General features: G+C 42.7%; 1 protein-coding gene across 6 annotated transcripts in view; it reads left to right on the top strand.

The window, feature by feature from the left end:
• LOC110076152 (BEN domain-containing protein 5) overlaps nt 1–16,516 on the top strand; it is a 1,026,237-nt gene that overhangs the window by 555,362 nt on the left and 454,359 nt on the right. The window contains exon 1 of one of the 6 annotated variants that reach the window (XM_020788094.3): nt 10,605–11,043. The exons of 4 other annotated variants lie outside the window; for them this stretch is intronic. In XM_020788094.3, the coding sequence (XP_020643753.2) occupies nt 10,818–11,043 (226 nt within the window). In that variant the 5' untranslated portion in view covers nt 10,605–10,817. Of the gene's footprint in view, nt 1–10,604; nt 11,044–16,516 lie in introns of those variants that run through there. One more of the 6 variants, XM_020788092.3, reaches the window with a different exon arrangement.

Raw genomic sequence — 16,516 nt, 5'->3', positions numbered from 1 at the left:
CTGTGGGAGAGCTTTCCACAAAGAAGGTGCCACTGTGGAGAAAGCCCAGTTTCCAGTTTTCATTGTCTGGGTTTCTTGAGTTATCAACGACTGCAGGAACACTGAGTCAGATGGGCAGTCAAGCTTGGTAGAAAATGTTCAGAGTAGTACTGTGGTCCCAAATTGTGTAGGGCAGTATTTCCCAACCTTTTTTTTGAGTCACAAGACCCTTTTATAGTAGCCAAGTAACCTGTGACCCACACCACCTTTGCATAAACGTAGGAGTGATGCATATGCATGAAAAGAAAATCCATCCAAAGGGGTACAGAAATAACTAATAACACTAAGTTGCCTGCAATTCTAGTTGAGATTATCTGTGGACCAAGTGGATTAAAATAAAATAGCATTGTGTGTATCATATTTAATATAATAATGTGTATATCATATTTAATGTAATAAATATAAAAATAATTGCAACTAAAAATAACCATGACAACCCTGCAGAAAACCATTTGTGACCCACCAACCCCTTTGTGGCTTTGTATGTTAGAACCAAAACTTGAACATGACACAGAAATGGATTAGTAACCAGTGCAGGTAGACCCAAATTGGTCGGATTTCCTCAACCCAGTGACTAATCTTGTTGCTGCATTCTGGACTTCCTGAAGCTTCTGTTTCAACCTCAAGGGGAGCCCCATGTAGAGTGTATTACAGTAGTCAGTTTTTGAGTCTACCAGTGCATAGACCAATGTTGCTAGGGTCTTGTTGTCTGGGTAGGGATGCAGTGCAGCATTCTTTGTCACAAACATGATAGCCAAATAGCCATCTATCCATTATATTCTCCACTCTATCCATTGCACAGGCCACTGACAAGCATGACAAAGATGCAAAGCCATTTCTGCATTAATAAACCTGGCCTCTTCCTTTTGTTGTTTCAAAACCACTGCTGTGTCTGTGGATGCTATGGGTTTCCTATTCCTCTCTTCCTTCCTCCTGAATCCAATTCTGTATTGTTTGTTTGCTTACTTGTTTGCTTTTAAAAAAAGGGAGAGAGGTATGTATTACTCCTCTCCCTGCCATGCTTTAGAAAAAGGAAGAGGCATGTTGCTTCTCCACCTCCTTTAGTATTCCTGCTAGAGGTGGCTATCCAAGGATCTGTTGGGTATAGATGGCAATAGAAAGTAAACAGATACACTTGGGGATGCTAGTGATGGTTGACTGTTGGCTTGAAAGTTGTCCAAGGTCTGGGGAAGTGAATAAAGTCCAAAGGGTCTTCAAGGAGCACCTCCTGCCATCTGCTCCTTTTCCTGCACCATTCTGAAGACACTTTGGAGTAAAGAAAGAGAATGAAAAGGTGCTCCAAAGTGCCAGTGAAGTATCTTTTTGCATCCATGTCTGGAAGTACTAGGAAAGTACTAGAAATGCCCATGGTGGTGGTGATTGTAACGGTTCAGAATCCCTTCTGGGAAAATGATTATGCATGTGTTGTTCTCCCCATCTTGTTGATTCCAGTCCCTTATGGGAAAATATACTCTTGCAGTTGTACTGCTACATTAGCCATCATCTATGCCAGTGGTTCTTAACCTTGGGTTACTCAGGTGTTTTTGGACTGCAACTCCCAGAAGCCTTTACCACCAGCTGTGCTGGCTAGGGTTTCTGGGAGCTGCAGTTCAAAAACACCTGAGTAACCCAAGGTTAAGAACCACTGATCTATGCCATATAGTAAATGTATATATCTTGATAGGGAAGGAAGTGGTTCACAGACTTTCCTTGTATGCTTGCAGCACCACCAGGATGGACGGGTGGGAAAACTAAGGACATTTCCTTTCATTAAGAACCACAGCCTTTAAAAATGAAGGTTGTTTCTAGATGCATCATTTTTCATTCTGGTCTCTATTTATTTTATTTATACCCCGCCTATCTCGTCATTTTGACCACTCTAGGCAGCTTGACCACTCTAGGTGGCTATCCCTTCCTCAAGCTATAATGATCCAGGTCTGTTCTAACCAACATAGCATATAGTGGGTTAGTCTTGTAAAAATGGCCAGAGAGAGAAGCTGTGCGGTGAGGAAGGCAGGCAAATGTTGGAACATGAGGCTGCCAAGGAGACAATTAGAGATGGGCACAAATTAAAAAATGAATCACCACATTTGTTTAAAAAATAATTTGTCAATTCATATTTGTACAAATCAATACCCCCAATGAATCATGAATCAACAAATTTAATGGTTTTTGATTCATTCGTTTGTTTGGCTATAAAATGACTCTGAAGGAACCTAGAGACATCGATTTGCAGGGAAGCTTCCTCTGACTCTACTTGCAATCCCTCCATTTATTTATTTTATTAGTCTACTCTGGGTGGATACTCTTCTCTACAGTCCCTCCAAGTTTGGTGAAGATTGGGTTTCCAAGCCATCTGCTTAAGGTCACTTTCTGAGGGGGATGCACTTTGTGGGTGTATAACCAGGATGTCTGAAATTGTAAATTCGTAATTTGTCAACCTTGACAAATTTGTAATTTGTTGACCTTGACAAATCAGAAATCAAAATGAATCACCATTTTTCTGATTCATGCCCGTCTCTAGAGGTAAGTATTACACAGATATTGTATCAACTAACAGAACCTTCTTGTAACATGTCTGGTAACCTCAGCCTTCTTATATCTGTGTAAGCTCTGTTCTTGCTAACGTATCAGCGGGGGGGGGGGCTCATCTTCAGGAGCTGAGCTTGAGGAAAAGAAATCTCATGCTACCAAATGAACACCTCAATTTATAAATAGTTCAGTCTAGGTTTACAACTCTTTTTTTTTCCTCTTTGGGATCCAGAAAGTGATTATGGACATCCTGTGGCCCAAGTGAGCACTGGCTTTGGAGTGGTTAGTGTTTCTGTGAGTTCCTGTCTTAGAACAATTCAAAAGCATTCTTCATTCCTGCTTGGGTGAAGGCCTGACTCATCTCCTTTTTTAAAAAAAAGAATATTTGTTTGCCTCCAGCTATGACAGGTTTGGACAGGCATTTCTGTTTGCAGAGATATGTAATCATATTCCTTAAACAAGGAACATGATTCCAGTTACAGTAACAAATAATAATTAGTAGGTAACCTCTCATATCAAAATGGCATGTTTTAAACTTGTTGTTAGTATCTCCAGAAAAATACAGAAATACATTAGAATATGCAAGCCATCTATATGTCCTTTAGAATACCTTATGGTTTAAATGAATCATTGGCATACAAATGGAAGTCAAAGTGTAAATTTATATTGAATTTAGATATGTGGTCTCTCTTCACACTTCAGCTGCTGTTTTTTTTTTAAAGTATACTATTTCCTTTTCAAAATAGTGAAAATAATTTTACAAAGTCAATATGCTTGCAGTCCATCTAACAGCTCTTTCCTCCCACTCCCCTAGACTCTTATTTTCTCATCAGTTTGGACAAAGCAGTAGGTGCCAACTGTGTGTGCTTGAAAATATCTTGAGTGTTGTGTTTTGCATACAACATTATATTGTATGTGTGCGCAGAGGCATCAAAATTTGATTATATGCAGAACGTAATCTCTGCACTGCACTATCCTCACTGAACAGTGTATTTCAAGAATATTCCAATTGATATTCTGAGTGGTATATTTCTCTTCAATCATCTTTCTGAATGCTGTTCCAACCAGGAGATGATCAGAATGCTGAACTGCATCAAAATGTATACATTAAATTGGTTATTCAAATGTCTGGCTTTGATGTTTGCAGAGAATTTAAATAGCGGGCAGCATACCCTGCATTTTGTTTGATGAGTAAGAGATGCTACTAACAGCAGAGATTATAAACGCACATAACATGCTGCAAATGTGGAAAAATGCAGATTTGAGCTATTAGTTTGCCCAGCTGCATTTGCATAATATCATACCAAAGGCTGCATGCCATTTCATGTAGGAGTCATCATTAAACATATTAATGTTGGAATTGTTCTTTAAAGATATCTCAGCATCATCTCTGTTGGGTTGGTAAAAAAATGAATGCTGCTGCTATTAACACCTTTGAGGATTTCAATCGGTAACAACACTTTAAGGCAGCACAGCAATGCTTATAATTTCTGAAAAGGCAACCAGGGAGAAATACATGTTTGGAATCATCAGGTGTGAGCTTTTCACTTGCTCTGCTGCATTCCCCACCCTGCTGCTTGTTAAAGGCTGGTGCCTTTAAAGCTCTGTGGGAGGAGAGACTTGGGTTTGGAACCATGGATGAGCTATCCTGCCCTGGGTTAAAAAGTATTGCATGGAGGGCATCTGTCTCTGGATTGGCTGCCCAATGGCCAGTATATGAATGCCTGGAAATTCAGTTTGACTTGGGGAAACCAGAAAAGTAGTATGTTTGCCTCTGGAATACTTGCCTGTGGAGTGGGAGGGGAGGCACTGCCATCCTGGTAGGCAGGCTCCTTTATTTTCTGCTGTAATGGAGAAACACAGATCAGCATGCACCAGCAAGGAGCCTTAGTCCTATGGGGTAACTCGTTCTGGGTAGCGTTACCACCATAAAGATTGCTCTTGATGGAGTTCCCCTCTCCTTACTCCTGTCTGTTCTTTTCCTATTGAGATAAATTACTGTGGCTGCATGGTCAGTTAAATTTGCTTTTAAATTTATATTCAAGGGGCCAGAACCTCTGGAATTGCTCTGCTTCTTAACTGCACAAAGCAGTTACACAACACAAGTGCCTGAAAAAGCTGAAATTGTGATAGGCAGTTTGTGGTGTCAAAGAAGGGGATACAGTATAAAGTTCCCTCACACCACATCCCATGTGCTCTTGATGAGACTCCTGAGCAATACAGCTGTTAATATACTGTTAATGTTTCCTTTGTTCTTTACAATTTTCTATAACTGGATGCATTTTTTGATTTCACATTAGCAATTATAGTAAATGCATGCAATGTTTCCAAAACGCTTTCATTTCATTGGGTGGATGATGATACTGATACTGTATGTAAGAGGACATCATTCTAATTTGATTGAATGCTGTTATTTCTGAATGGCTAAATGCACATTTCTAAGAATGTTTTCTCAAAATGTTACTGCTGCCTAACCACGTTCCAGACTGCCTCCCTTCAAGCTCTCCACTGGAGTTCTCATATTAATCAAAACCGTTTCCAAGTATTATTTGCCCTGCTGCGATAATGACATTTATTCCAGGCTGCAAACACTAGAAGGTAACAGTATAGATGCTTATATAAGGTGTTACAAATGAAATGGATTATCAGCTTTAAACAACAGTAGGAGCTTTGCTAGAATGTAAAAGACCTGTGAGATCAGATCACCATCTACACTCAACATTACTGAAAGACTAGCAGCCGAAAGAGATCACAATAACCATGGCAACAGTTACATTTCTCAGCACAGAAGTAAATATTGCCCTCCAGTTTGTTATGTTATGGTTTGTAATACTAACAGCCCGCCTCCAGAGCTGCATTTGCTTGGCAGGCAGTGTATGGCAATTTTCACCTCTGCTTTCCAGTTCTGCATATTGGCCATACTAGCAAGCATGAATTTTTCACATAAATCATTACTACTGAATTATTCCTGTTAGCAGTCTAAAATGTGCTATCTCTCCTAGCAAATGAATGTCTTTCCTTCAAAGAAATGTTTTATGCGTAGATTTAATTATTAGCACAGGTATTCTGTAGAAATCAGGCATTACATTTGGGGCTGTAACTATGAAAACTTTTAAGATAAAAGCTGGTTTACTCCCATTCTCACTAAAGAACATTCTTAAGGCAGGCACTTGTTTGGATGAAACACTTCGTTACATGTCTGTATCATGTTTTAAGTCTACGTCACTGAAATCCTGCTGCTTAGTGCAGTAAGGTGCCTTAGAGTAGGCCTACTGAATCAATGGGGATTTGGTGAGTCAACTCCTCCATGTTCCATTGATTCAAATGCTCTATTGTAGTAACAACTTCCTATGCCCAATTAAATCACAACTAGAGTAGGCCCATCTGAACCAATGGAACGGACAAAGGAGTTGCCTCAGCAGATTCTCATTGATTCAATAGCCCTACACTAGTGTGGTTTATTATGCTAAACAACACAACTTCAGCCTTCATGGCCAAGAGAAGATTTTTCATCTATTTACCAAAGGGTTTTTTTTTAAATAAATAGTCTGTATTGCTGAATAATGCTCTGCTGAGGAGGCACACAACTTGCTCTTTTAGTGTTGTCTTCTTTTTTGCTCCCCAGATTCACTCCACTCCTAAGACATATTGCTGCTTAACACACTGTTCTTTCAGTATAAACTGGTTCATGCACTATCCATTTTTAACTAGTGCAATTACCTTTTCTCTGTTGTCTTTTATCATCACATCTTGGGCCACCCGCCATCCAAACTTTGCTAATATAGAAATTTTAAATTCCCACATTATCTTCACGTTAACGCCTTGATTGTGTTTAGTTTTTTACTTATTAATCATTTATTGTTGAATCATCTGGGCTGGAAATGGAAACACATGTTGGTAGATCTATGAGGGTTTTTTAAAAAATATATAAAAGCTAATTCTTAAGTAACATACTCATCTGTGATATACAGTAAAAAATAAGCATATCACCCTACTTTCTGTATTTATGGATAGTAATACAGTAGGTAATCTGTATTTAGCATTATTTATTTTTCATTTAGTACGCCCACATGGAAGAACAATATGAAAAAATAGGTCTTACCTTACCTAGTTCTGTGCCCACACATCTGGGAGAAAACCCCACTGAACTCAGTGTAACTTACACCTGGTAGACATGTATAAAACTGCATTGTGAAACTACTAGGATAGTTACTTAAGGCAGTGTGTCCCTATTCTTCTAAAGTCACTTTTGAAATTCCTTTTATATTTCAAGACAATATCTTTGTAGCCCATAATTATGCAGCTGAACTATGTTGCTCACATAATTTTAACTTTGACTAGGAATTTACAACACATCTACAAAATTCATGGTTTCTGCATTTATTCTACCATAGGACAATGATCATATATTCATTTATGTTTCATATTTATATTTCACTTATCCAGACTGTACAGATCGCTGTTGCGTGAACCATGTTACATTAGACACTTTATTATATGCCTGTTGCTATGCTTGCAAAACACCCACGCGTCCCTCTTTGCTTTACCCAAGGAAATGGGAATTTTTATTATGTATTTTGTTTCCTTACAGAACTTAAGATGCTTCTGCTCTCTAGTATGCATATCAAGTATACTATGAAAAATTCCTAGAAGGTCATAAAAAGCTTCAAAAATGATGCTCTGTGATCCTGCACAATGGTTAGAGGATGATGGTAGTTCTCAGAGTATAGCAAAAGCTCTACAACAAAGTTGAGTAATCCAAACTACCCATTACCGGAAAAACCATAGGAATGCTTTGATAGAATTGCTCTTCTCAACTGACATAAAGTATTTTCCATTCATCCATCAGTTCCATTATTCCTCTTATTTTGTATCCATTCAGGACTCCATCATTCCATTATTGACCTAAGCTTAGACTTTGACTTCTGCTTCAGTATATGTCAGTGATATTGGCCTGGCTCAACTTCTCATGTCTCCTTGTGAATAATCAAATCATGCATTATTTTAATTATACACCCACTTGTTTATGTGGGAGTGAGTTGAGAGCATGGGTTTTCCCCTGTATACATGTAACATAATTTTAAAATTGTTGATGTGTTTTCATGATGAAAAAAAGTATCAAGATAAGAACAGAAGGCCCATATCTATAAAATAAGAGTAAGGGAAAGTGCACTCATAATTTTTCTGGCTGTTCAAGGCTCTGATATACCCTGAAGAATATATTTTAAGATGCCCCGAGGAATTCCCATGACTACTTGCCGTAATAATGCACATTCATGGCCACTCGGAAGATACGTTCCAAATGCCATTCTGGGCCTACAGAGAGATGAAGCCGTCTGGAGGCCAGACCAGTTAAAAACTCCCACTGTGGGCTGAGCTGGGGGTGGTTGAGGTGGGGCGGACGAAGGAGAGCTGTTCCCCTCAATAGACAAGAGGAAGAGTGGGTGGTGGAGGAGGAAGAGGCCCACTATGTTCCAAAGGCCATTCTGAATGGAATTATCACGTTTCTGTGGTCATTTAAGACCATTTGTTTCCTAGGCATTTCTGTACATCCTCGGAAACAATGCAAGACAATTAGCTATGTGGGGTGAATAGTTTATGTCTTTAAAATATGATTGAGGAGTACAGAATGTGGGAAATGAATGCCTTTGGACAGATCTCTGACAGGCTGCAGTTGAAGTGCAATCACCACCACTATTAGATGAGGAACCTCCCCTTTTCAGCATCACTTACTTACTTACTTACTTACTTACTTACTTACTTACTTACTTACTTACTTACTTACTTACTTACTTACTTAACTTATATGCCGCCCACTCTACCCAAAGGTCTCTGGGTGGCTTACAACAATTAAAATTCAATTAAAATGCAATAAAAGATAAAATGATTAAAATACAATTAAAATTGCCATCAGGACCCACAGTTGATGTTATTTCAGCAGCACCCATGCCCTCTTTAGACCACACAGAGAGTGCAGACGGTATGGCACAGTACCTTTCCTACTTACTTAACCATCAAAGAGCTGCCTCTAATCCTTCCTCTGACCTCTTTGGCTGATACAGCAGTGAGGATTATAGTAAGGCTAACCAAAGAGCACAGGTTGTTGACCTTCTCTTTGGTAGAATGGTGGTTTGACAGGGCCAAGCAAGGCAACCTGGAGAGAAGGTATGAGCCAGGGAAAGTGTTTGGTCCATGCAAGAGCATCTGCAGCATATATGGGTTTATCTCCCTTCTATTTGGGGGCTGGACAGATTAGGCACATTGGGGTCACAGAGAGGGACAGAGCAGGTAATAGTAAACTGTGTTCTAGGAGGAACAGCTAATTACTCTCTGTAGGCCCAGCTCACCTTGTGAGGTTAAGAAGAGAGTGTTGCTCTTTACATCAGGGTTAGGCAGACTGCCTTCTGGGTTCTACTTTGGATTTTTAAAAAACGTCATCTTCTATTGTTCCATTCCTACTGGAGTTACGATATCATTTTATTTATTAGCACCCTGCAATCTACTAACGACAGTGTGATGTAAGAGTAATGCACCTAGAATTAAAGTTTGAGACTGAGAATTTATTTTGAGGACCAAGGTAAAGGTTCCCCTTGACAATTTTTGTCCAGTCGTGTTCGACTCTAGGGGGCGGTGCTCATCCCCGTTTCCAAGCCATAGAGCCAGCGTTTGTCCGAAGACAATCTTCCGTGGTCACATGGCCAGTGCGACTTAGACACGGAACGCTGTTACCTTCCCACCGAGGTGGTCCCTATTTATCTACTTGCATTTGCATGCTTTCGAACCGCTAGGTTGGCGGGAGCTGGGACAAGCGACGGGAGCTCACTCCGTCGCGTGGATTCGATCTTACGACTGCTGGTCTTCTGACCCTGCAGCACAGGCTTCTGCGGTTTAGCCCACAGCGCCACCACGTCCCTTTGAGGACCAAAGCTAAACTAAATGTTACAGTTCTTCTGCACAAAACAAAACAAAACAAAACCAAACCACTCCTGGACCCCACACTTTATTTCACCAGAATGGTGTGGGTGTTTCCAGATCATCCTGGTGCTGGTAAGGTCGAACAATTTTCAATCCATGATTGCGACTGAACCTACTGAATCAGGCCCATTTGTCCACCAATGCTTTACAGGAGCAGTGCCCAGGTGAGAAGAGAAAGTAGTTGATGCTGTCAGAACTTAAGACACCTATTCTTTCCACCTGCTTCATGGCTAGGCAGTGGGGATCTTGCAGTGGGTGGCCTCCCTGGCCCCATGGCTCAATCTTCTCTCTTTATTGTAGGGTGAAAAGGAGGGAGGGCGAGGAAGAGACGGCAACAGACCCCATTGCATGCCCTTTCGTGGGCGGAGGGGGCCAATTCCACACTGCCAAGAAAAAGAAAGGGAATGATAGGAAAGGGCACTGCTCCGTTTGGGCGGGCGGGGGGGGGGGTCAGCTTGCTTAACAGCATCCTCCTCTTCAAGAGGGCCTGCCCGACCCAGTGCTCTCCGTCCAGGAGGGAGACACCGAGCCTTTTGGTCCGCACTTCGCCCGAGCGGCTGTCCCAACTGCGTTTGCCTCGCTGGCTCGACCTGTTGTAGGAATGGCGGTGGAGGCCCGCCACCACGTACACTCGTGGGCCAATCTTCCCCAACGGAAGGACCACTCTGGGCCCAATCCCAGGCCACCGAGAGAGGGAGAGCGAGGGAGGGAGAGGTGAGCCAGTAGGAAAGACAGGTAGGAGCCGCTCGGGCATCTTAACCTTCAAAGCCTAGCTCTCTGTCTCGGTGGTCTGGTTTTGGAACCGGCCCGCTGCGATGAACGAGGACGGGGAGTAAGACGGGGTGGGCGATCGGCCCCTCAGGGCCCCTTTCCCGAAAGTTGTCCGCTGCCCGGAGCTGCTCCAATGACCCGGGGCCGCCACCCCTCCCCGAGCAGAAGTCCGCGGCGCTTCCCTCCGGCTTTCGAGCGATTCTTTCCAGGTTCAGGCTCGCTGCGCTCGGTGCTCGACTCGTACGGTTTACCCGAAGCCCGAGCGCAGGCTGCCTCGGCGAGAGAAGGCTGCGCAGCTCAGCCCAGCTCAGCCGAGCGCCGAGCCGGATTTTCAGGAACAATAACAGAGGCGCTCAGTGCTGAAGGAGCGGAGCTGCGGGGCCCCCCCTCCCTTATCCGGCCAGCCCGCTCGGTCGCTGGCTGGCTCGCCCGCCCGCCCGCCGGGCAGCCTCCCTTGCAACCCCCACCCCCACCCCGCCGCTTCGCTGCCCTGCTCCATAATGTACGCCTTCGTGCGGTTCCTAGAGGACAACGTGTGCTATGCGCTGCCCGTGTCGTGCGTGCAAGATTTCAGCCCAAAATCCCGGCTCGACTTCGACAACCAGAAGGTCTACACCGTCTACCGCAGCCCGGCCCACGACCCCGAGGACGGCGACGAGAGCCCCGGCGAGTGGGGGGAGCAGCAGCGGCCGCCGCTGCACAAGGCCCAGATCCTGGCGCTTGCAGGTGAGGCGGCGGCGTGGGACGGGAGACGGGGACCGGGTGGGTTGGTAGGGTGGCGAGGGGACCGGCCGAGCCCTTGGAGGTGAAGCCGCCTGGAGGCCAGACCAGTTAAAAGCTCCCACCGCAGGCTGGGCTGGGCTGGGCTGGGGCGGTTGAGGTGGGGCGGACGAAGGAAGGAGAGCTGCTCCCCTCAGTAGACAAGAGGAAGAGTGGGGAGGGAGGAGGACGAGGCCCGCTATTTGTGCTGCGGTCGGGCACACACCTCTTCCGTGTGTGTGTGTGTTGCTGAGGGAGGGGTTTGACTGTCTCGGGGGAAGAAGCAGGAGGGCCGGATGCTGCCGGGGCCTAGGCGGCGGGGAGGGGGGGGGAATGTTCCCTCAGCATCCCTGGGTTCTCACAGCCACAGCCGTTCTCAGTTGCAAGAGGCTAAAACGAAGAAGAACTCGAGAGCGGATCTAGGGCTGATTGCTCCAGGGCTTGAATGGACATGTGTGGAAGAGAAGTGGTGTCTAAGAAGGGGGGGAGGCTGGGGGGGGCGCGCGTTGTTTAAGGCTGGGAGGTGACAGAAAGGCAGAATCGATGTCATCACAAGGACTGAGGAAGGGGGAGGTTTATGGCAGTTGGAAGACAGGCATGAGATATGAAAATGTCAAGAGTTATGGATGAAATGGATGAGAAGGCCATGGGCCTGGGTGGTGGTGAGGACTCAGCAGGCTCATAGACAAGTAGCAGAGAAGTTAGGAAAAAGGATGAAGTTGCCACAAGAAAAGGCAGGTGTTTGGGCAGAAGAATCATATTTTGGGTCATACTGAAGGCCCATTTCACCCAGCGTCATCTTTCCAACAGTGGCAAGCCGGGCGTTTTCAAGCAACAAAGAAGAATAACATAAACAATCGTCCTGTGCTTTGAGGAGTTTTAGTACAGAAGTATATTGTGGCTAAGCAGTTGGTTCTGTGGCTAATAGGCATTGGCAAACTTACTAACTATGAATTTGTCCAGTTATTTAAAAAATTTGTCATGTCCTGCACCACATCTTATGGCAATGAGTTCCATAAGTGTGTAGGGTTTTTTTCTTTTTGTATAATCTGGATCTGCTTTTTACTCGTTCCATCAAGTGTATTCTAGTTATATGTGAGTGGGAGAGGGGATATCACTTCTATATCTTCCAAGTGTTGCATAACAATGAATCACAGAGAGATGTACAGTATGTGTAGCATACAGGCCATGCTGTTGTGATCATTATGCATCCTGTGATCCAAGAGCTGGGCTAAACTGGATATATAACAGTACTGTATTGTGATTCAATTGAAGAATAAAGAGAAATGTTAGCAAGTAAATTTTCATAAAAAGTTTGCTAATCTGGAGACAAAGTTACTTAGTACAGTATAATCACATTTTAGCCATGAGACAAACACAGCCTACATGTTCACAGGCGACAAAAACAAAAATAAAGTCTGTGCATGTTCAGTCCTCCTTATTAGGTTCTGTGGCAAAATTTGGAAAGATTAGAATAACATTGAAGAAGAACACCCCCCCCCCAAAAAAAAAACCAGAAGGACGTGAGTGAGAGATTATTTTTGGTCCAACTCTGTGTCAGTGAGTGTTCCACTACCATTCTGTCTGCTCAGCATCACCCAGAGTGACTTTTTTTTGAGCATTGAGATGACTGCTTCAAATTGTTTCACAGAGTGATCAGAAATAAGTATTGAAGACCTAGTGTGACTTATTTGTGTTACTTCAGGATAAAATAGTACATGTCTTTCACTACTTAGCACAATTACAGTTCATTGACAGTATGGCACAAATCTTGTTTAGAGTAGTAAGTCACACTAGAGTAGGACCATTGAATTGGTAGGGATTTGATGAATGAACTCCATAAGATCCATTAATTCTAGTTGCAGCTTACTATGCTAAAGTAAGTCACAACCAGAACAGGCCCATTTCAATGGAACTATCAAGTCCCCATTGATTCAGTGGTCTTACTCTAGAGTGGCTTACTATGGTAAGCCGCAGGATTTCAGTCATTGTGTCTGGTGCTGTCTAATCCTTTTTGATAGGTCTTACCCTTGAAGGGGTTTTTCTATCTATTTTCGGGTCATAAACATTTGTTTCCTGGGTAAGATGTTCAATCCACTGTTGGCTAAACAGCTAAACACGTTATTTAGATCACTGGTTCTTAACCTTGGGTTACTCAGGAGTTTTGGACTGCAACTCCCAGAAGCCTTCACCACGAACTGTGCTGGCTGGGGTTTCTGGGAGTTGCAGTTCAAAAACATCCGAGTAACAAAGGTTTTAAGAACCACTGATTTAGATGACCCTGATTATCTAGATTTGGATTTTTTTTTTTTGTGAAAATTGTTCTGAGGATTCTGATAGTCCATGGAGAAGACAGAGTGAACATCATCCTGCAGTGCAGCACTCCATATCATTAACTGCACCATCTAAGATAGAATGGTGGTAATGATGGTGCTGCATCCTGCTGGTTCTATACTTAGATGGTAGATAGAGTCTATATGGTGGTCTGTAGGACTGTTGCTTTCTTAAAGGAAAAAATGACTAATATATTGAAAATGAGTCTAGACAAGATGGTGGATTGGTGACAAATTGGTTGTTAGAGTGAGAAGATTGTTCTGAACTTGTGGTGAGAAAGACTATACTCCCTAGTGAGTCTTGGGAGTGCTGTTAGATACAGCCTTTGGCTTTGGGTATTCAAGTGTTCTCTGTGGAATGAAGTGTCTTTATTGGCTTAGACTGCTGCATCAACTCTGATTTCTCTTGGATGGAGGTAGTTTGGCCACATTCATCCATATGCTCATCCAGACATGACTATTGCTTTGTGAGGCATTGAACATGGGGGTCCCCTCAAACATATCGTAGGAGCTTCAGCTGTTCAAATCAGATGTGGTAGCCTGTTGGTAAACTGGTTATGCAGGTCATATGTCACCAGTTTTGAAACATAGGCTTTTTATATGTTTCTTCGTATTGGTGTTACCTGGATACCAAGCCTTTATGGAGATGTGTAGGTAATGCCAAGGATCGTATGTTATGTATTACTCTGCCCATACACTACAATTATCTGTTAAGCATTTCTTCGTTCTCTTGTTTGTTGAAGTTATGCAGGTATTAATGAAAGCGCATATCATTTTGTTGTAGTGTTGTATTTGTAGTGCTCTCCCTGTGTTTGTATGCCAAGTGGATGCTCATGATTTTCTGATGTCAGGTAAGAATTTTTGTTAATCTGCTCAGGAATTTTGACTCGGTTTCTTACTGCTTTTAATTTCTACAGAGTCCATAATTGTTTTGAATAATTATTCATGTCTTTTAGGTGTTTTGGCTAGTTTTTCCTATTAGTTCTGGATTTGATTCAGAGTTAATCATATTTACACTCTTGAAATCAGTGGCACGTAAGTCCCACAGATTTCAGTCCCACAAATTTCAGTGACTGTATTTAAGTATGGTTAAGTATGGTTCTGACCCAGAACCAGGTTTTTTAACATGTAAGTTGCCACATCTCTCACTTTCTCAAGTAATAGGATACAAACTGAACAAATTAGTAAAAATAAGTGTGTGGAAAATTACAGCCTCTTTCTGCTCACCCCATGCTTATAGAATGCAGAGTTACAGAGCAGAACTTCCATTGTGAATAGCAAAGCAAGCTAAAGAAGGGAAAATGAACCTTTTTGAAGTCTTGAACTATTGAACCATGATATCTAAACCTAGAAACAGCAAATTAATATTATCACCAGGGTCTAGTCTTGTTTAAAATTACAAGTTTATTTGTAGTGTTGAAATAGTGTTTTCTGTGTGACAAGTGTTTTCCTTCCCCTTCAAGACAAGGGGAAGAAAACACTTGTCACACAGGGGGGAAAATATTGATTGATTGATTGATTGATTGATTGATTGATTGATTGATTGATTGATTGATTGATTGAGCTTATATGCTGCCCAGTTAGACATAGTCTACTCTGGGCGGCTCATAAAACATGTAATAAAAACAATATCTAATAAAAACAATTAACAATTAAAATAACAGTTTGCAACATTAACACAAAACAGAATAAAGATAAAGAGAGAAAATTACGTAGTGTCAGGAGGGAAGGCCTGTCTATATAACCAGGTCTTGAGTTGGTTTTTGAAAATGTCCAGCGAGGGGGCCAGATGAATCTCGGGGGGGGGGTGTTCCAGAGCCTGGAAGACACTGCCAAGAAGGCCCAGTGTCTTGTTTTTTCTTTCTGGGCCTCCCTCGGCGTTAGGCTCCTCAGTCACCCCTCCTGGCTAGATTGGGTGATACAAGTAGATCTAGGTGGGAGGAGGCGTTCCGCCAAGTATTGAGATCCTAAATCGTTTAGGGCTTTGTATGTGATCATTAGAACTTTGAAATCAACATGGAATCAATGGGCAGCCAATGCAATGCGCCCAGAGTGGGAGTAATATGTTGATGTTTCTTCACCCCACTAAGAAGTCTGGCCGCTGCATTCTGCACCATTTGTAGTTTCTGCATTAATCTCAAAGGTAGCTCCACGTAGAGCGCACTGTAGTGGTCTAATTTCGAGATTACGAGCACATGGACCAAGGTGATGAGTGCACCAACGTCAAGAACAGCCGGGCAATCTGCCAAAGATGGAAATAGCAGTGCGGACCACTGACGCCACCTGAGTTTCCATGGTGAGCTCCGGGTCCAGATGTATCCCCAAACTGCGAACCTCATTCTTAGCAGTGAGAGTCATTCCCCCCCCCAAAAGAGAGGGAGTTTCCCAAACCACTGACAGTGGGTCCCCCCCCCACCCTTAGGACCTCCATCTTGTCCGTGTTCAGCCTCAGCCCATTCCCCTATCCAGGGGGAAGGGGTTGGTATTTTGAAAAAGTGATTGCTTGATCAGAACATTGGCTCTGTGAGACTGAGAAAGGAAGAAGCTCTTTTTCCAAGCTTTCATTTTCATGTTTACTACAACACTATTTTATATAAGGAGCTTGCAATCCAGATGCACAGAGTCTATTTTATGGACTGCAAAAGCAGAAATGCCATTCAGTCTGCTGTGATTGTTTTGATGCTAGAGCTATGCTGAACATATGCTGTTTAACAGTGCTTCCAGTTTTTTGGAAAAACTGAGAAAAAAAACTATCTCACAAGAGCAAAGCCTTGTAGAAGTGCCCTACAACTTAAATGTTACAGTAGAATTTGTAGAAACATACAAGATAACAGTGTCCAAAATTATGAGATTTCTTATGTCATCAGTAACAAAATTTTCTAAATTCCATGTTAAATATGAGGTGAACATAATGGTTAAAATCCTGTTGCTTTTTTGCACATGTGGAAAGCGAATAGCACAATATACACTTGCATCTAGCCAGCAAGTAATTTGTCTCTAGTAGTGTTATTGAGCATGTGCAAAGCTGTAATGTGTACGCACCCCTGTGAACAGCAGTGGCAACTTATTATTTGCCACCTAGAAGTGAGTGAATGTTTTGTCATTTG

This window comes from Pogona vitticeps, chromosome 4 (genome assembly GCF_051106095.1).
Source record: "Pogona vitticeps strain Pit_001003342236 chromosome 4, PviZW2.1, whole genome shotgun sequence".
Classification (NCBI taxonomy): Eukaryota; Metazoa; Chordata; class Lepidosauria; order Squamata; family Agamidae; genus Pogona; species Pogona vitticeps.
This window is presented reverse-complemented; position numbering and strand designations above follow the sequence as displayed.